The 22,118-nt window shown below is 36.7% G+C and overlaps 1 protein-coding gene across 1 annotated transcript in view; it reads left to right on the top strand.

Moving 5' to 3' along the window:
* TRDN (triadin) overlaps positions 1 to 22,118 on the top strand; it is a 338,537-nt gene that overhangs the window by 94,187 nt on the left and 222,232 nt on the right. Inside the window, exon 10 of the mRNA XM_077752724.1 lies at positions 3,776 to 3,853. Within this exon, the coding sequence (XP_077608850.1) occupies positions 3,776 to 3,853 (78 nt within the window). The remainder of the gene's footprint in view (positions 1 to 3,775; positions 3,854 to 22,118) is intronic.

The raw sequence follows: 22,118 nt of genomic DNA, 5'->3' as shown, positions 1-22,118 counted from the left end.
ACACTGGTTTTACTATAAAATTCTATTATTAATATGACATTATATTAGCAAAATTTATTATATGATATTATATTTATTCACTTTTTAAAACTGTGTATTTTGAGAGAGGGAGCAGGAATGGGGGAGGGGCAGAGGGGGGAGAGAGAGAGAGAAAGAAAGAGAGAAATCAAAAAAGAATCTCAAGCAGGCTCCACACTGTCAACACACAACCCAAGGTGAAGAACCATTTCACCAACTGTGAGCTCATGACCCGAGCTGAAATCAAGAGTGGGTCACTTAACTAACTGAGCCACCCAGGCACCCCTGTATTTGTTCATATTTAAAATTTGGAAGTTCTTGGGTAGCTCAGTCAGTTAAGCATCTATCTCTTGACTTTGGCTGAAGTCGTGATCTCATGGTTGGTGAGGTGGAGGTCCCCCCACCCAGGAGGGCTCCACACTGATAAGGTGGATCCTGCTTGGGATTCCCCCTTTCCTCTCTCTCTCTGGCCCTCCTCCCCCCTCCCTCCCCCAACACACACTCTCACTTTATCTCTCTCAAAATAAATAAACAAACATTTTTTAAACTAATAAAATAATAAAATGGTCTCTGATTTCAACAGTATTCTGAATTTTTTGAAAATAAAAGAAGATTTCCCTTCATGTCAGTCCTGAAGTCACGCGTCATGCTCTAGTATGACGTATCTGATTTGTTTTGCTGCTCCCTAGTACCACAGAAATTTGTTCCGAGCTGATAATTCCCCTGCCAGGACATCTTATAACTGTCACTCTGAAGGTAGGAAGACATCTAGCTTTTTCTCAATCTCTCTCTCTCTCTCTCTCTTTTTTTTTTTTTTTTTTTTTTTTGGTGATCCTACTTCCCCACTGTGTCCACTGCCTCACAATGTAGCAGTTATCCATTTTAGGGAGCATGATGAAGTTGATTACAGTTGTAGAGAATTTCAGACATAAACTGTATATTGCACTTTCTGCCACAGAAGGCACCAGTTTGTTTGTTTTAGAAGTCCTACAGATTTTGGCATCCATGGCTGTTTTTTCACCGGATTCTCTCTGTGTGGAAACTCTTCTCTTGATTTCTTTACCCAGCAAACTCATTTTAGGTCTTTCAATGCAGTTTACAGTTAATCTACTCCAGGGATCTTTCTGCAACATGCCCCCTGTATACATTATTTCGCATCATCACATTGTATTATTACAATCTATTATAGTGATCTAAGTCTGTTTTACTCAGTATATTGGGAACTTCTTCTTTTAAAAAAGTTTATTTATTTTTGAGAAAGAGAGATACAGCACAAGCAGGGGAGGGGCAGGGGGAGGGGGAGACACAGAATCTGAAATAGGCTCCAGGGTCTGAGCTGTCAGCACAGAGCCTGATGTGGGGCTCAAACTCACGAACCAAGAGATTATGACCTGAGCCCAAGTTGGACGCTTAACTGACTGAGCCACCCAGGAGCCCCTATTGAGAACTTTTTGAAGACAGGGTTGGGGTTTAATGCTGTTGGTATTATTACTATATTTTAATGTTTATTTATTTTTGAGAGAGAGAGAGAGCACGAGCAGAAGAAGGGCAGAGAGAGAGGGTGAGACACAGAATCTGAAGCACACTCCAGGCTCTGAACTGTCAGCATAGAGCCAACATGGGGCTCGAGCCTATGAACTGCGAGACCATGACCTGAGCCGAAGTTGGACACCTAACCATCTGAGCCACCCAGGCACCCCTAATGTTTTTGGTATTATTGGTGCATAATAAGGGCTCACTAAAATGTTTTTAAAATAAAGTAATGACTTCATATTTCCTCCAGGAAAATCTAAAAATATTTTGGAGTATAAATCATGAATAATTCCTCTGGAAAGAATTTCATATATTTTTGAAATAAATTTCTAAAAAGCTTATCAAGACTTTAAAAAATTGAGATTTTACATCACCACTGTTAATGAAAGTATGACCCATGAAAAGATTGATTAGGCATCATTCTATGAAGCTATTTCTGAAACCCTTAGTATTTAGAAACAAACTGATTTATATTCATGGCCACTTGTACTTTAAATTGTAATCATTTAACTGACTCCTTCCTAAATCTAGATTCTCCCTAGATTTAAAAGCTACAAAACATCAGCCTACTTTAGAAATATTTTCTTCAAGAACAGCTCACTAGAAAGATTTGGAAATGGATATTTACAAGTATACATCCTTTTGATTTACAAAGTAGATAGAGAATGAGTTTCCCACTTACAGTTATGGACCCCCTTATAGATAACCCTTTTCTGGCCTGAAAGGGGCTGTAAAGCACCGCAAATCTGGAGCTTACATGGAAATTCAGCTCCATTTCATAGGAGCTGAATGTCTTGAAAGCCTGTTCACTTTAGGTTTTAAATTGTAAAATGAAAATACACGTACGTCCTAAGGATCTCATGAAAATTAAATGACTTAATGTATCAAAATTGATTGGGATTGTTCTAAGCATAGACTAAGCAGTATATAAATGTTAGCTAGGAAAAAATAATGGAGATCAAACTTTTCTTAGAGTGCCCAGGCTCATCTTTTCTTTGTACACTGAAAGAGGAACTATCATGTTATGTTGCCATATGTTTCTATCAAATCTTTGCTTTCATGAGGAAAACAAAATTAATAATAATATGGATCGATACTTTTCTAGGTATATGGCCTGAATGTCATGAAACAATGTGCTTTTATGCATGCTTGAATACGCTCAAGAATCAACCTAGATGGGTCTAACAACTATAAGGGAATGCTATAATGAAGGCGACTAACCTCTGTTTGGCATGTGGGTCTGGGACCCCTCCCTTCTCACCACCATGGAAGGTAGTGTGTGTGCCACTCCAGTTGCTCTCCTTGCTAATCCACACTTCACCACAGCAAACTAATTTTGACAAATTCTAAAAAAGGAAAACTTCCAGTAAGCAGGTAGGTCTGCTGACATTCGATAATATCTAGTTGTCAGTGAGATTTTAGAAGGTTCCTATGCCCATACCAATTCCTGGATTTAAAAGAAACACACAGCAGAAATTTGTGGAATGAAAATTAATGATAAAACATTTTGCAAGCATTTCATATGGGATCCTATGTTAGTTAATGTTTACAGTTCATGGCGTGGATGGTTTTGGTTAATTAAAGAAATCACTTGGGATAAGGAAGCATTCAGAAACGATTGTGGGTTTTTATACAGTTCATAATAAGCCCAGAGACTTGAGGGAGCCTTTCAAGCCTCTATAAAACTGAATATATTTTCCCTTTGGCCCATTATTTACTTAACTGCAGGTCATTTACTTTGGCAGGAGAAAATGTACCTGTTCAATATCAAAAGGCCCATGAATTTTAACCTTCTTTTATTGCCCTATTATATCATTTGAGAATTTTTAGTTAAATGGAAAAAATGGTGATTTTTCTCTATATTGGGACTCCTCTCAGCTTCTGTGATGTTAGTTTCCATAATTTAAAATGCATATTGAAAATAAATTGCTTTATTTGATTGTGTGTAGATTTTCCATTAATGAAGTCCAGTAGATATATTTAACATTGTATATACATCTATGAAAAGTAATATATTCAGAAATAGCTCTGAAGATAACCGAACCTGTGTATGTATCCACTTAAAGATCTCACCTAATAACAATTTTCTTATTGCATAATAATATGAATTTATACTTCAGATTATGAATTATGCATGTTGGGGACAGATCTAGCTATTTTAGTCAAGGATATTAAATTTGTTAATACTTTTTTTTCAATACCTACTCCTGCATTGTGTGCACAGGACAAAGCCCAGCTATACCACCTCCATTACCAACAGAGCAAGCTTCCAGACCCACTCCAGCATCACCTACTCCTGAAGGCAAGTATTTTTTACTTTTCTAAAGCTCCCCTCTCTTGTAGATAAAATTGAATGTAGAGAAAAAAGACACAATAGTAACAGCAGAAACAACAAAATCCTTATATTCTTAAATAGTTTTGGCACATCTAAGCTACAGTTTACTTTTCCTGAAATTAAAACTTGCTGCTTTTTGGAAAACCAAGTTTTTCCTCTTAAGCTTTTATACTGGTGATCATCAGCTTCCAGAAGGATGACCAGCTTCATATCCTGGAAATCAAGCTAGAAAGAACAGGGACAAATAGACAAGGATATGCCTTGCAATTCATGCAGTTTTACCACAACTTGACCAATTTAGTGTCTTCAAGACGCAAAGACAGAGTTTCTGGGTTTCAATCTGAGTTTCACCTCTTACCATTTGTGTAAATTTTGGTTTGCTTAAACTTACTCTTCATGAGTTTTCACATCCATAAGGTGAGTTGAACATAGTACTTATCTCACAGAGTTCGTGTGAGGATAAAATGGTGTGTGTGTGTGTGTGTGTATGTGTGTGTACCAGTTTATAAAATTAATAACTAATACTACTATTAACTAGTTCTTCAAAATATGGTGTTTTGGGATTGGCAAAATTAGTGGAAGAAATTGTCATCATAATTTTTCAGAATCATTTGTCTTCATTTATTCATTCAACTATAATTTATTAAATCCCAACCATGGGATCACGCTAGGTATTGCCCAAAGTACTGGGGATTCAGAGATTAATAGAAAATAGTTCCTGTCCTACGACGACTCAGTTTACAGGTATAAAATGAAAAGTAATTAAAGAGGAGCCAGATATAAAACAAATAATTAAAGCCAAGTGCACCACTACTTTTTTGCAAGGGTACAGATAAAGGCCTCCTTCAGACCATCATAGCACCCCTTCCACTCCTAGCTCTGTCAAACACTGAAAGGGACCTTCTTTGTATAAATATGGACATCAGACTGCTTGCTCAAGTTTTATAACCATCTGTCCAACAGCCACTTGTTGACCTTGCTCACCTCTTGAGTTCAGCATCCACTGAGAGCAGAGAAAGAACTGTCTGGAGGAAAAAAAAGTCACAGTCCTAAGACTTGGAGTGTAAGAGAGTAAAAAACATTTCAGTTGGCCACACCTTGTCATCCCCACAGACTCTCAGACTTAGGGCAGGATGTAGCCAGAAGAGGGCCCATAGAGTCCTGTAAAGCACAAGAACCTACAAAAGGCACCTTTTGTTTCTGAATGCTGGGTTCTAAGAGGTGTCGTGATTCCCACCACATGATAAGAACCAAAATAGAAGCCAGTGCTGAATATGTGGAAGCTTAGAGAAGGGTGGGCATAACTCTGCTTGGAAGAAGTGAGGAGAATCCCAGGAAAAGCTTCTCTGCAGAAGTGGTGTGGAGCTTAAATCCCAAGAATATGGAAGAATATGCATGGAAGACATTACCAACAAAAGAATCGGCATATGCAAAAACATGGAGATGAGAAAGAAAGAGGTTTTGTTCAAAGATGCATAAGCCCTTCATCCTGGAGAGAAAGAAGACAGCATGGAGAGGGTCTGGGACAGATGATAGAAAGACATACAAAGGACAAATCATAAGTGCTTTGTAGGTTAAGCTTGGGATTTATATTTATCTTTAAATTTTTGTTATAAAGCATTTAATTAAGCATTAAAAATAAACCTGCAATATACTCAGCCTGCAGATACATTTATCAGCATTTTCTATTCTCACTTATCCAACCTTTCTCTTCTTTCCTTTCTTCCTTGTTTTTTACTGCTTGTATTTTTTATTTCTTTTTTATTTCTCTGACATCATGCTATTTCACCCAGCTAAGGGATTTTTATTTCTTTTTAAGATTTTTGACATGTTTACAGGTTCAAAATTTAAAAATTACAAAAATGATGTAAGGTAGTGGAGTTTCCCTCCTGGCCCTATGTACTAACTACCCAATTCTTCTTACAGGCAACCAATGTTAGCTCCTTCCTTCCAGAGGTATTTTGTGCATATACAAGCACAAATACTTCCTCCTCAGCTAAGAGATTTTTATTCTTTTCTCTAGATGATTAAGAATTTCCCATATATGAGATAGATATGTTCATTTTAAAAGAACAGTTTGACTGCCATCCTGCTGATTTAGATGGGTGGCATGAGAGTGATTGCAGACACTTGAGAAGAGAAGAGTCCAAACAAGTTGTAACACAGGCACTAAACAGTGGGGTAGTGGATGGAGAAGTCAGGTAGATCAGAAAAATATCTGGAAAGGGCATCAATTGGTCAAAGTATCTGATTACTATATATGCTGAGATGCAACTAGCAATTAGAATGACTCTGGCTTTCTGAATTAGATATCCAGGTGGACAGAGGTGCCATTAACTAAGATGGAAAACCACTGAAATAAAATAGGCCTGGTGAGGAGAAGCAGGAAGTTCATGGGCATAGGACAGACTGGCACATAACAGTTTCCCAAGGGCTTCCAGGTAGAATTACTGAGCAGGACATTCTAAATTGGCACATGGAACTCCAGAAAGTATTATATTATTGTCTGGAATTATATATTCATGCAAGCTGTCCTTTCCTCTATACCTTACTTATCTTCTATCCCTCAAACCCCATCCCCAAATGAATCTCTAATAATGAGGAGGAAATGTCTGAGAAGTTTAGTTCATTTCATGTATCCTCCAAACCCCTCTTACAAAGGGGACCAGGTCTTATTGATCATTTCTTATTACCTAGAGGGATGGTAGGAACTCTGTGTCTTTGAAAATAATGATTTACTGGGGCGCCTGGATGGCTTAGTCAGTTAAGCATCCGACTTTCGCTTAGGTCATGATCTCTCGGTTCGAGGGTTCGAGCCCCGCGTCGGGCTCTGTGCTAACTGCCAGCTCAGAGCCTGGAGCCTGTTTCAGTCTGCGACTCCCTCTCTCTCTGACCCTCCCCTGCTCACGCTGTCTCTCTCTCTCTCTCCTAGAAATAAATAAAACATTAAAAAAAAAAGAAAATAGTGATTTACAACCTGTGCTCTAGAATCACACAGATCTGGATCCAAATTCTGATTCTGCCATTTTCTACCTGGATGAGCAAATGTAACACCTAAACTTCCAGCTTTTTTATTGGTAAAATACTGGTACTCATATTACCTATCACAGAGAGATCCTGTAAAGACAGAATAAAGCTATGATTATTTCAATTATTATTATTGTGTTTGATATTGATAAACTAAAGGAATTATCCTTCAATTTCATTTTATTGGCTTAGGACATTTTTTCACAAAGAATAGTCTGCAGCTTGTCAGCACCAAAATCAACTGTGAAGCTTCTTAAAAATTTATATTCCCACCATATCTTAGACCTAGCGTATCAGAATCTCTGGCAATTCAGGGAGGAAAAATATCTATTTTTATCAAGCTCCTCCATTGAATCTTGTACTAAATTTTGAGAACCTTTTGTTTATGTCCATGTGTAAAAAAAAAAAAACTTACAGATGCAGCAAATTGTTTTATACCAAGCACCTAAACTCAGTAGCTCTTTCGAATAGTCTTTCCTCTATTTTATTTTAACTAACTAAGGTTAATGAATTTAATTAAATCTGAATGGCTTGGTGAGAGTAGCATTATCCAATTGACCACAGACCCAATGATCCTTTCGGCTATACATTTATATTTCACACAGCCTATAGCCAGGGAAGGATTTGGGTAGCTGGACAAGTGATGTTTTCCTTCGGTTGTATTCTGACATAAGCATATTCTATGAACTTTCTGGCCAGATACTGACCAGGTCACACCTGCAGTCATGTTCTCTTCAACTCACGTTTATTTATAATATTATGTTTTCTGTACTTATACTCATTTTACATTTGATATTTCAAAACCCTGTAAAGTAGACATTATTAAGGATTAACAAATGTAGTCTTGGAATTTATTTGTTTATGCTAAGTTAATAAATAGCAGATCTTTGTTTCCAGACCTGAATTTCTAGTTCTATGCCCAAGGATCTTTCTAGTATATTGCTATGAAAACATCAGCATTTGAGGATCCTACCTTCATGTCTTCTGAGACCTCAACAGGTTTTGGAAGATGAAGACATAAAGTGTTGTGCTATAGATTTCATGCAGTTCTGCAATAAAAAACATAATGTTCTGATCTCAGTATAGATAACCCTAGCCATGCTTCTTAAAATTTATTGTGCACACAAATCACCGGGGGTTCTTGTGAAAATGTAGATTTGGATTTGGTAGGTCTAGTGTGGGGCTGGAGATTCTGCATTTTTACCAAGATCCCAAGGTTTGCTGATGCTTCTGGTCTAGGACTCCATCACAGTAGCAAATATCTAGGTGATTTAGAGGGAAGTGGAGAGCAATTAAATATTTCTAAAAATGCTTTTAATTTAGTATTAGTCAACTGAATGACCTTTAATTGGCCAAATGTCCTTCAGAATGACTAAAATATCACTCATGGAGAAATTTTGACTGCCAGTTGTCTGGGAAAGAACAATAGTTTTCAAGCCAAGTACCTAAGCATTCTAGAAAGGTTTGCAAGAGAGCAAGAGAAATGCCAGTGGGAATGGGGGGAAAGGTTACATTATACTTGCAAATTATAATAACCTAGTGTATAGTATGTAAAATATTTTGATTTGGCCAGCTACATAAATGCAATGCATTAGCTGCTGTAAGCTTTAAATAAAAACCCTGTATCACCTATAAATCAGTGCTATGTCAATACCAATCTAAAAAAAAAAATTTGTTTGGTCATTAGAGGTCACAATTTAATGTAAAGTACGTGTAAAATCTTGCTCCAAGACTCCAAATCAGTAATGCTTCCTGAATTTTTAGAGAACAGTCCAGAACTAGTCCAAGGTTTGACACCTTCATCTCCCATCCCAAACTGCTGACGACACATTTTATTTGACCCACACAGGTTTTCTATGTACTGATTTTTAAGTGTGGTCGTCTTGACTAAGTGGAACTTCCCATTGTTTCTATCAACTGACAAACCTCTTCTTCACCCATTCATTCACTTGGCTCTTGATGTCATTTCTGTGTGTGACAATTATATGAAGACAATTCCTCTTGATATCATAATTTCTTAAATTCCTGATCAATACTGGGTACCTTGGTTTTCAAGAGCTGCCATGACAAAACACCACAGATTGGGTAGCTTAAGCAACAGAAACTCATAGTTTTTTGAGATGGAAGTCTGAGATTAGAGTGCCATGATAGACAGGCTTCTGGAAAAAGCCCATGTCCTGGCTTGTAGACATTTACTTCTTGCTATCTTGACATGGTGAAGACAGAACTCAGGTGGCTCTTCCTCTCCTTAGGACACAGTTCTATGGTATCAGGGCTCCTCTCTTATGACCTCATTTAAGCTTAATTACCTCCTAAAGGCCCGACCTCCAATATAGTTATATGGGGGTTAGGGCTTCACATGTGTATTTGGAGGAGACACAATTCAGTCCTTAGCACTTGGTAACCTCTGAGCCTCATTATTAGTAAAACACCTTAAACGTTTCCCTTGTACAATTAAAGTTGTTTAAATATTTCTTTTTGAGTAATCAATGATTTGCCTTTTGCATTTCTATCATAAATGGTTTTTCACCAGCATAAATTCCCAGCTTGCATCATCTTTTGCATACGCTTGATATTGATAGGAGTTAAATATCTTTTTAAATGTATATCTGGACTCAGATATAACTGAGTTATATGGAAAATAATAAAACAAAAACTGAGTAATCTCATCACTGGCAATTACTGTATATCATTTACTTAGCTAGTAAGCAGATTATTTAGAAAAAATGCTTAGAACTCAGTGGAGAGAGACAGAGGTCAGAGTCATATTTTGTTTGGCATTTGGATTATAAGAGCTTATGTTACTGGGGATAATTTGACACAAAACTGAAAAGTGACTCTGTCACTGCCCCAATGTTCACAGGACAAGGGATAGCCTATAAATAATAGTGTCACATTAACTTTCATTGGATTCTAATTCTGTTATTGTTGTTGTTGAGAGATGGACATAAATCAAAGAACTCCAATTCCCCAATTTGAGGCAGATTTTGATAGATTATTCAAGTGTTTGACTCCAGTTTATCTCCTACTAGAGGTTCATAAAACACCAAGTAGTAAATGTTTTGCCTATCAGTCTGTCACTTGGAAAGGGATGTGTCATTTGTAAAGTAGGACACTTAGGTTTCCATTGTTCTATTTAAAGAGCTATTTAATTTGAAATTTTATCATGGAACCCAGTATGATGTTTAAGTGAATAACATAACGATGTCGCAGGATTACAGGGCTTTTACTTTCCAGAGAAGGAGTCTTGACACTGAGGACACTGGCACTGAACAGGTTCCCAAGGAGTTCATGCTACCAGGCGATACCCAGATCATGGGCTTTGTCAAGGCTTGCAGATGTGCCTGCAACTTCATTAACATAATTGATTAGGAACTAGGACATATTTAGTATTAATCAAGCTGTTTTTAGTGAGCCTGATTATGCACAGTCCTTGATGCACTATTTTAGTCTGGAACTTCCTTAGGACCAAGTGGCAAGAAAATGGCATTATGTAAAAAAGAACTTTTTTCACATAAAAAAGGTTTTTTTAGTGCCACTTATGTGTGGCACTAACGTGTGCTATTTGATTTGAGATATACAGATATAACAGTTAAATGTAGGAGCTTAAACATATTTTGCATTTTTTTGGTTTTAAAAAAGTAGAACTTATCTATACACTGAATTATTAAGTTTGTTCACAAGATATTGGAAACTATTTGGAATTTTAACAGTAGATTTTTAAAAATCATGGACCTAGTTATGAGTGAAACTGCCCTCATATCTGTGAGGCCCTTAAAAGCTTCCTTTGTGCTTTCATAGCACTTAAAACAAAGAAAATCAGTTTCTCACAGCACTCATTTCCTCCTTGGAAATGCTGGTGTGCTTCTCAGGCTATTTGTCTCATGCCTTGAAGATGTGTCTTGCCTTCCTTCAGTTTCCCTCCTCTCCCACATCACATGCTTTGCACATCATAATGAAGTTTCTATTGCTTTAAATATTTGGATGTGAAGACTAAATTTGTATACCAACTCACGTGTTTCCTTTGACTCCTATATGTTTTAGACTATGTCTGGCCATAGAAAATTCGCTACAATAACATTAAACAAATCTCATGTACTCATGTAACAACCATGTCATGTAATCATTTCTGACATTGTCAGCTGACAGTTAATTATGGATATGATTTAAAAGGGACTAACTTAAATATAATATTAATTCTCATGTTCTTTCTAAAACAGCATTACATTTTGTAACAGAATTCCCATGTCCACTGGGAGCTCCCCTGGGACTGAAAAGCCTGCAAGTTCAAAGAGCCACTAAAACTACCACTTACTTCAATAAGGGAGCTGATCTACTGAGCTCCTCCCCCAGTGAAATGGCAACTGTTATATTACCATCAGATTATTCTTCCCTTTAGCCATTTTATCATCAAATGTTGATCAGAACTGTCTTTCTCAGGAGGAATTAGCCCCTGACTGCTCTCAGACAGAATCCTCAGTGATTCAACAAACTGCTTCAGGCAACATTTTCCATCTTCACCCCATCACCAAAAAAAGCTGCTTCATAAAATCTTAGTAGAAGCACAGTTACCAGATATGATCCCATTATTTTTTTTTAAATATTTTTTATTTATTTCTAGGAGAGAGAGAGAGACAGCGTGAGCAGGGGTGGGTCAGAGAGAGAGGGAGATACAGACTCCGAAATAGGCTCCAGGCTCTGAGCTGGCAGTCAGCACAGAGCCCGACGCGGGGCTCGAACCCACGAACCGCGAGATCCTGACCTAAGCGAAAGTCGGACGCTTAACCGACTAAGCCACCCAGGCGCCCCATGATCCCATTATTTTTTAATCAACAATGAGAAAAGATTTTTTTCTTTCCCACTACTCAACATGGACATCTCCCAAAATTTCATGGTTCTTGTTGTCATTGTTCTCTAAAGAATAGAAGACTTCTACCCACATGTTATTATTCAACATTTAGTGTAAAATTGTCACAACTTGTCTATTGTGGCAAATATGTGGAAAGAAGTTACATGATTCTTTATTAACTATATATCTTATGCTTAAGTTAATTTTAACATTCCATTATAAACATACAATTTGCATACATAAAGGCAAATATAATAAGGAGAATCAATACAGTATACCCTATTGTCTTCTTGACTAAATATACAATTCGTACTTAGTATGACAATTGTAAATAACATAATAAATGTCATCATCCATATGTGGGCAAAAGCACTCTAGAGAGAAGACCAAGGACTCAGCTTCTAATCCCAGCTTTGACACTAATCAGTTATATGACCTTTGACAAATCAACTGACTTTTTAGGATCTCCATTTCTTCACCTGTAAAGTTGGGGCCAGGACTTAAATGGTCTCTTAAGTACCTTTTTGCTCCCACCTGGAGATTTCAAGCTTATTGTTTTCAGGCCAGTGGGATGGTGATTAACTGCCTTAAGAGCAGAGGGAAGACTTCATGGCTTTGCATAGTGGTTAAATAGCTACTAGAGATCTTTACAGTATGGTTGTGGTCTGGATAGAGATATCTACTTGTTGGGACAACCAGGCATGCCCCTATGCAATGAATAATACTTTCATGCATTATTTACTGATGTAAAGAAATGAGTTGTACAGACCATAAAGGCTGTAAAAGTTGGGAGGAAGATGAGATGAGTGAGGCAAGGCTATGCAATGAAATCACAAGACTTGCATTGGGCCATAAAGAGTGGGTTGGTAGGATTTGTATAGAGGAGAAAGAAGCATTATAAGAAACTTCTTATAAGATTATTTCTTACCATAGGATGTATCCGAGGACAATGTTCTACAGGAGCTAGTAATGTTTTATTTACAATTCTATTAAACCAAGAACTTTATCACCTTAGCTCTTCAGGAGATATATCCTGAGAAGCAAAGAGCAGAAAATAATAAAATAGAAATTTGGCCCCAGTTCTTATTCCATTAACTCTATGACACAATGAATTTTATTGAACTTTAGGCTAATGTAATATTTTTTTTTGGTTTGGTGGTGAAATAAACTTATATCTGTCAGCAATTTTTAATGGAACTGACCTTTAGTTATAAATTTTGATAAAATAATATAAACCAAACTACTTTCACTACTTATTTAACTTAGAAACTTAATATAACTGAATTAAATAATGTATATATTGGGGCGCCTGGGTGGCTTAGTCAGTTAAGCATCCGACTTTCACTTAGGTCATGATCTTGCCGTCTGTGGGTTCAAGCCCTGCGTTGGGCTCTGTGCTGACTGCCAGCTCAGAGCCTGAAGCCTGTTTCAGTCTGTGACTCCCTCTCTCTCTGACCCTCCCCTGCTCACGCTGTCTCTCTCTGTCTCTCCTAGAAATAAATAAAACATTTAAAAAATTTTTTTAAATAAATAATGTATATATCAACTTAGCACATTTTTTAGCACAGTTAGGTACTCAACCATTGCTTGCTATTATTATTATTATTCTTTATCAGGAAATTTTTCTTATATGTATAATAAATTATTAAATCGTATGTTAAGTTTTTAATTGGTGTCTATGATAATAAGGTAATTGTGTTAGTGGCATTAGTCAGTATATGTGAAACTCTATATAATTTCTTAATACAGAATTTGGCTCAGGGGTTCCTGGGTGGCTCAGCCAATTGAGCGTCTGACTTCAGCTCAAGTCATGATCTCGCAGTTCGTGGGTTTGAGCCCCAGCTCACATCCTGGAGCCTGCTTTGTATTCTGTCTTCTCTCTCTCTCTCTCTCTCTCTGTTTTTCTCTTTCTTTCTCTCTCTTTCTGCTGCTCCCCCACTCACACTGTCTCTCTCAAAAATAAATAAACATTAAAAAATTATTAAAAAGCCAATTTGGTTAATATCCTGAAGGATTTTGTACACACAGCTACAGATTTTACACCTCTTCACAGACTGTGTGAAGCTTCTAAAGCAATTGAGCAAAGGAAGAGTAAGATCCAATTTGCATTTTAGATTTCTTATGACAGCTATAGAAAGGATGGGTAGCTGAGGGGTGGAGATTGTGGGTCTGGAGATGAGACAATTATAGGAGGCTACTGTTCGTGTGGGAAAATTATGCTACTTTTCTTTTAAATGATTCCATTTAACCCTCAAAACAACTCCAAGCAGTGAATATGATTTCACATAAGTTTAAAATTTTGAGCAGATCAGAGAAATCAAGTAAACTCCCTAAGAGAACACAGCTATAACAGTGATATACAATTGTCCTTCAAACAATGTGGAGGTCTAAGGTACTCCTCGCCCCCCTCCATGCAGTTACAAATCCATGTATAACTTTTGACTCCATGAAAACTTAACTATTAAAGCATACTGTTGACTGGAAGCCTTATTGATACATAAACAGTTGATAATACATGTTTTATATATATTATATACTGTATTCTTAAAGTAAGCTAGAAAAAAGAAAATATTAAGAAAATCGTAAGGGAGAAAATATATTTATACTACTGTACTCTATTTATTAAAAAATTCCACTTGTAAGTGAACCAGTGTGATTCAAATGCTGTTCAAGGGTCCACTGTAATTGGAATTAGAAGCCATGTATCTCATACCCAGGTTTAGACTGTTTCCATTATTTTAAGACTAGCGGTGAGTGTTAGGGTTGAGCATGATTGCTAAAGTCTGTCTGCGCTGAGTATATGAATGGCATTAAGAATACGAACAGCTTTGGGGAGATGATAATGAGCTCAGTTTGGGGCTTGTTGAGTATAGAAGGGTCCCTGGTCTATCAAGATGCAGAGGTACAGTGGGACATGTCAGGGCTAGCAAAAACAGGAAGGCTGTATCAGTCCTAGGCTTGAAGAGGTAGGGGAATGAAGTGGCTTACAAAGCCAAAAGCCCTGTAAGAGAGACGCTCCGTCAGAGCTATGTCCTTCATTAAGAAAACACATCATCAAAATTCTGTAAAATAATGCATGTAATATCCTCGATAAGCCTAGGAGGGAATTGGAAAATAACTCTTTTTTGGTTGTTTTTATTTTTATTTTTATTTTTTTACAAATAGTTTATTGTCAAATTAGTTTCCACATAACACTCAGTGCTCATCCCCACAAGTGTCCTCCTCCATGCCCATCCCCCCCTCCCCCCCACATCCATCAGTCCTCAGTTTTCGTCAGCATTCAANTCAGCACAGAGCCCGACGCGGGGCTCGAACCCACGAACCGCGAGATCATGACCTAAGCGAAAGTCGGACGCTTAACCGACTAAGCCACCCAGGCGCCCCTGTTTTTATTTTTTAGAGAGAAAGAGAGGAGAGAAAGAGAAAGCCTACACAGTGGGGGAGGGGCAGAGGGAGACACACACACACACACACACACACACACACACACACATACACACACACAGAAAAACTATCTTAAGCCGGCTGGAAGAATGTCAAGAAAGGGGGAAAGAAAACTGGAAAGAAATGGGAATTTCCCATAGATTACAAAATATACATACATTTTAATAGGTATTAAATAGATTTCATAAGAAACTTGCATCTCTAAACTTAGAATATTTCTCTCTTGTCATTTGGTTTTGATTTCCCATTATTGATTATTAGACTTTTTGTGACAGTCGTTTACTTTTTCCTGTTGACCTATCTGTAAGAGAAGTTTGTTCTACCCCTACACATCTCACTATATAGCTAGGGGTGTCTACCTGATTTGATTAGTTTGAGTGTTTGCAGTGGGGATCAAGAGTGGCATCCACAAAACAGGAAACAGTAAAGGAGCTGTCTGTTGATTCGGATCTGTTATTTGTTCTCTTGTAACTTTTATCATGGTATCAAAAAAATAATTTTTTCCCTGTATTTTGATCTATAAAGGACCTGAGAAGTCAAGGACGTGAGTTGCGAATATGTGCGAACATGATCTATTAGTAGCTTTGTTATTATGGCATTCTGATTAAAAACTCTCATGCCAACAAATTTTTCTCATAAAGCATTTTATAAAAAAAGAACTGGATCCGTCCAAAGCTCTACTTTGTAAGGATCAGTCTTTCTTTACAAAACATTTATTTGTTATTTGTGTCAGCTTGACCTAAGTGTTTCTTTGTATTATGTGCCTTTGTTACAATTCCAAAAGATACTTTTCTTCCTCTCGAGAACAAAATGCATCTTTAAAGCCAGGTCAGTTTTAACCAAATGGAGTAGAGTCTTGGCAATTGTTCACGTAATAAAGGATTTATTCTTTTAATGTATTTGTTTGATGTTTAACATTATGTTTAATGTCTTCAACATTAAACGTGTAAAAATTTTTGATCTACTAGAATAGACCTTATATGTGGAAAGAGAAAACAAAAAGCTTTGTTTGGTATAGTTCATGAGAGATGATGAAATTTATGTAGGCCATGAGTTAAAATAAACCCAAATTCAACATATTAAAATGATTACAACTTTAAAGTTGTACTCATTGAAAGGATACTTGTTTCCTTTTTAATGTTGATGTCCATTAGACATATTTTTAAGAATTGAAAAGTTTCCACTGAAAATCAGACTTATACATGTGTCCAAATAACTTTTAGTAATTTTAAAGTCAAATTGTTTTTGAACATAACTATTCAGTCTTTTAAATTCATTTAGTAAATTGAGTCCTAACTTCTTAAGGATCTGTTTTAAAATTAGCAGCATCTTTGAAATGGTGCTATAAAGTGATATTTATTTCAATTTTGAATGATGACCAGCTTTTTTTCTAAATATTGATGATTTTATCACAATAGGAAAAGTTTAATTTTCTGATGCTTCTAGGCGTTCTTTTAAAAAAAATAATGTTTATTTTTGAAGGAGACAGAGACAGAGCATGGATGGGGTAGGGGCAGATAGAGGGTGAGACACGGAATCCAAAGCAGGATTCAGGCTCTGAGCGATCAGCACAGAGCCCGACAGGAGGCTCAAACTCACAAACCTCAAATTCATGACCTGAGCTGAAGTCTGAAGCTTAGTGGCCTGAACCACTCAGGAGCCTCTCTAGGCATTCTTAACATTCCATATATAATGAAGTAATGTTGCAATCAATTTTTGGATACAGAGAAATGTAAAAAAAACATTAAGTGAAAATATGGAAAAAGTAATCTTTTGTAAATAATATGATATTGAAAATGAAAAGTGTTAGAAAACAATCTTATCTTTATGTTTTTCTTACCTTTATAGAAAGACACATCGGAAACATTTACAATAAAAGATCTTGAGGAAGCAATGATTCCACATAAAAATAAACTTTAAAGGGTTAAAAGAGCTCTTCCAAAGTCTCTAAATGTAGGGAGCACTAAAAAACAAAACTAAACTAAAAATAAAACAACAACAAAATGTAACTGTACTATAGAAAGCTATCCAGAGATGTGTATGGAGATGGAAAGTTCTCACTTAGTGAAAGTCAATAAACTTTGAGCATTTACTTTCTGAAATGTAAACACGTTGAAGGAAAAATAAAAGCCAGAGCCTTTCTCTCTCATCTCTCTCTCTCTCTCTTTCTCTCTCTCTCTTTCACACACACACACACACACACACACACACACACACACACACACACACTGAGGTTGTCTTTGCTCTTTCACTTCTAGGTAGAAAAGTGAAAAAAATAGATGTGGCAACCTTCAACTGTATAAATGTAACCCATTCAAAAGTAATGCAATCACTTATCTAAGAAGCTTTTATCATTTTTGAAAGGTTTGAGGAAAGCTACCTTATCTGTTTTAAATATCAATTTTAATTAACATAAGAAAGTTTTTTGCAATTTGAAAGGTATCAAAGAATCTTTTCTCTTTGCATTCCCTTTTGCATACTAAATTCAGAAGTAGAAAAAAATTGTTATAATGTCTGAGAACTTCAGCCATAAGGGAGATGAAAGATAAGTTTGACAACATAAGGCAAAAGCTAGAACTTCTTTTCTGTCCAAGGATCAGTTCACTTGCAAGTTTTTAATAGAATACGTCCACCCCAAGCTTTATTTTCCATTTGCAGTGAGAACAGGATGTGTGCTTCTCCTTTAGTTTGGACTCCTTTTTAGTCAATTATGAGATTTGGGAAGCTGGGCTAGTGTCTTTTTCCTGAGCTGATTTTCTTCCTGGTCACAGATGTAAAGACTTTTTACCTGAGGACCAAGTAAATTCTGTTGCCTGTAAGGTCATGTACTTTAGTTTGTTAGTGTGATTTCCTGTCACCTTGAAATGAGTGACATTCCAACCAAAAGTAAACACATAGTTCTGCCTTGCTCTGACCATCTAAAATAATTATGGAGATCCTTTCTCCACAATCCTTTTGTGGCTTAATGAACTGTATTAGGGTATTTTGAAAAAGTTTGGATTTACATTGATCAGATCTAGAGTTCTTTGGGATAGTTCCTTTGTGAATGGTAGTATATCACTAAGAGTTCTCAGAGGTGCCTGGAGGGTCTGTCAGTTAAGCGTCTAACTCTTGATTTCAGCTAAGGTCATGATCTCACAGTTCTCTGGGCTGACAGTGAGAAAACTGCTTGGGATTCTCTCTTCCCTCTCTCTGCCTCTCTCTCTCTCTCTCTCTCCCTCAAAATAAATAAACTTAAAAAAAAGTTTTCAACCGGTATCTTCAGGACAGAAGTAGTCACTCTGTACCTCAGTTCCTTCTGCACCTCAGTTCCTTCAGCCCACATTGGTAATAACACTGGGCATCCTCTGTCAGAACCAGGCTCCACAGGCTATTTCAGACTCAGTCTGTGCTTACCTCCACCAGAAGTAGCTTTTGCAAGCTTCACTCGGCCTCCTTGGTTTTGGACCTCTTTGATGGTTGCCTTAGATTCTACCTTGAATATCCTTCAAAGTCTTTATTGTAATTGTAAACTTCCCCACTTATTTCCATACCTAGTATTCTTGGAGGGGGTCTTTTAAATCTATAGACCCTGGCAAAGGGTCTGACTTAAGGCAAAATAAACATCTGCTGATTGAGAAAACTGTAATTTTAAAAGTCTCTGGGTAGTCACTGAAAGGTGCAATAGAATTGCTGGTTGTGAATTGTTTGTTGTTAATAGCTGATAATGAGAAGACCTGGCTTCCAAGAATAATTCAGCTATCACTTAAGGAAAAGCTAAGGCAAAGACATTGGATTCAGGTTCTGACAGGCCAGTTTAGTTATGCCAGATAATTCAAGTGAAATCCTTAATTTAAAGAACTTTGCTGCCATAGCAACCTAATTACAATGTACAGTGAGGCACTCCTACCATGATTCTGTAATGTTACATTCCTTCAAGAGTCCCAAATAAAATTCAGAGGAAGAAAACAAAGAAAAAAAGTGTGTGTGTGTGTGTGTGTGTGTGTGTGTGTATTTGTGTTGAATTCTTTTACTTTCATAATCTTCTTCTTTACAATATGATCACAAAGTTCAGTGGGTCACTTAACACCATCCAGTGACAGCCAAAGTTCCTCTTATAACATAACTCAGCATCGTATAATTTCTCTGCTCAAAGCCTCTCAGTGGCCTCTTATCTTACAGTAAAATGGGACAGTCATACCATGAACAACAAATTCTATGTTCAAGGTCTTGGTAGATGCAGAAATTTTTCCTTTGCCTCAAAAGTTCTTCTCCCTGATAGACCAAAGCTCTCCTGCTGTTTTTCAAGACTCTCTTCAAAGCTTACCCAACCTGAAAGATTTACCATTCTTCCTTAAAAAAAAAAAAAAAGCAATGCTTCCTTTCACCTTCTGATTCCTTAATCTTCTAAAACAAGCTCTTTTCCTGAGCCTTATCACCACCTGACATTATAATTCATGTAGATGTATTCATATATGTGCTATACATAACATACATATTTATTTAAAGCCTTAAAAACAGACTTTTCCTCACATTTAACGTTTTTTAAAGCCGCAGCAAAGCCAGAGACAATACAGTAGTTATTTACAAAGCTAAAGCTTCTTAAGTTGCCTGCTCCCGACAAAATTAAGAAATAAATGCAAGAAGAATCATGCTTCATTTGGAGAATAAAGGAATACATGGGTGAAGAGGGCCCTAAATATGCTCTACCCATTCCCCTGCCTTTTATGGTTGAAGATGGAAGAGTTACTCATAGTTACATAAGGCCGCAGCTACTAATTATAGCGAAACCAAGACTAGAATCCACTTCATTCCAGCACAGCACCCCTTCATAGCATGTTAAACCTACTGATGTACTTTTTTTCCTGAGATTTCTCAAAATAAAGTATATAAGACACAGCCTCTCTTCATACAGAAAAATAAGAATTAATGTGCATTTACCTAAATAGATCAATAAATGTCATATCTAGAAAAATTACTGAAGATTATGTGTGGTCAGATTTTTATTATTTTTAAAATATTGTAATAGTTACTCGCTGCCAACATTTTATGAACATTCCCTCTGGTCTAGGCACTTCAGCTCAGTGTCTCTATTCTTCACAACAAACCAGCCAAGTAGATTTTATTAGTCCCATTTTTCAAATGAGGACAATAAAATTCAATGTGACACAGCACAATGCCCAATTTCCCATAACCAGAAAGGGTCAGAGACAGAATTTAGACCAAGGTCACCCAGGCTAGCGCCCATGCTTTCTCCTTGCATATGCTTTTGTATGATAACAATGGAGAACTAGAATAATCACTGGTGTCATTGAACTTATCTGCTGTGTGACACTTCCCATGATCATGGAATGAGTGGGGTTCCAGGCCAACTTCTGCCACTCTATACAAATAAAGTGACAGTGACAAGATGTGTTGGAATGTATTGTTATAGAAGAAACACTCCCTTTATTTACTTGACTCGGACCAAGAATACATTCATCCTTGCCATAGAGGTTTAGAAGAGAAGCACCCATCTGGCATATAAAATTTGGATAATCCCTACAGTAGAAAGGAAAAGAGGGGATGGACAAAACATAAGTTGAAAATTCAACATTTGCATTTGTTTTCCCATTTTGCTCGAAACAGGCATCTTAGAAAGCTTTACGATTATAATTAACTATTGTTCATTCTCTGCCTTTGAGATGGCATAAAAACATTTAAAAGCAAGAAAAAAGCCCATTGTAAGGGCTTAGAAAGTAAAAAGTAAGTCATTTAATTTTTCTTTCATCTCATGTTAATTTATGCAGAAGCTAATAACATATTTGTGGCTCAGAGCTGCTCGTTGTGGAGAGGATTTCTCTTTCAACTAGACTTCCCTGTGATCCCTGACAGATAGAGCCATCATTTTAGGATGGAAGACCCTTTTGCCAGACAGAGGCAATAGACTGATAAGTTCACATTCTACAGACACCTTTGATTGCTATCCCTCTGAAAACCAGTGGTATTAAATGTTCTAAGTCTTACCTAGCTGCCACAGACAAAATAGCCAACAACGTGGAAGAGAGGGTGAGGAAGAAATTACATATTTGGGTGCATAGTCAGGCGGAAACAGAAGAGCGTTGTTGAATCGAGGGAGATAAAAGTCAGGGGAAGGAGGATTTTCATAAAAGAAATAAGCAGGATATTCCTAGCAGGATGTAATTAAATTGTTGTGTCTTTTATAATTCCATTAATTCCACTGCTGCCAAATCACCTATAGAATAGAGACAATAGTGCTTGAAGAAATGCAGAATCTTCAAGTTGATGTTTTAAGTGAATTCACCATGAATAAAGTAAGCCCCATAATGACAGCTTAAAGGTCTAATTCATAAAAATGTTATTAAAGTACATTATTTATACCTGCTTTTTGTGGACTTCTGCTTTTATTCATGACTCTCTCGGTGTATGGCCATAATCACAGGCAGAGTGTAAATGGAAGCATTAATTCAATCTGAACTAAGGCAGGAATACTGTATCACCACAATAAAACTCCAGTTATATTAATTTAAAGGGCAGAATTACTGCACAGGAGGATTCTCTTTTTTAAAAAAAAAAATGAAAAGAATGTCTTCCATCTATGATCTCAAATACCTACTTTCATTCTGAAGTTCAATGTAAAAATGACTAATTGGCATGACTTTTAAATGAAATACTTATTCATCTACACTATGAAATGGAGAGACTTGGATACTGAGTTGTGATCTTATTGTGACTACAGTCTAGATATTTGATATGGGCTAAGAAATATTTACAAGCAATCTGTATTTTAATGAACCCATTTTCTGGCACAAATGTTTAGCAAATGCCAATTCAATTGTCTGGCATATGCATTTATTTAGATAAGATGGAAAATGCCCTGTTATGTTAAATTTCCCCCAGACAAGCTGAAAGTAATGATACTTAAATCAAAAG

This window comes from Crocuta crocuta, unplaced genomic scaffold, assembly GCF_008692635.1.
Source record: "Crocuta crocuta isolate KB4526 unplaced genomic scaffold, BGI_CrCroc_1.0 scaffold230, whole genome shotgun sequence".
Classification (NCBI taxonomy): domain Eukaryota; kingdom Metazoa; phylum Chordata; class Mammalia; order Carnivora; family Hyaenidae; genus Crocuta; species Crocuta crocuta.
The sequence above is the reverse complement of the archived record's forward strand: the minus strand, read 5'-3'. Positions and strand labels throughout refer to the sequence as shown.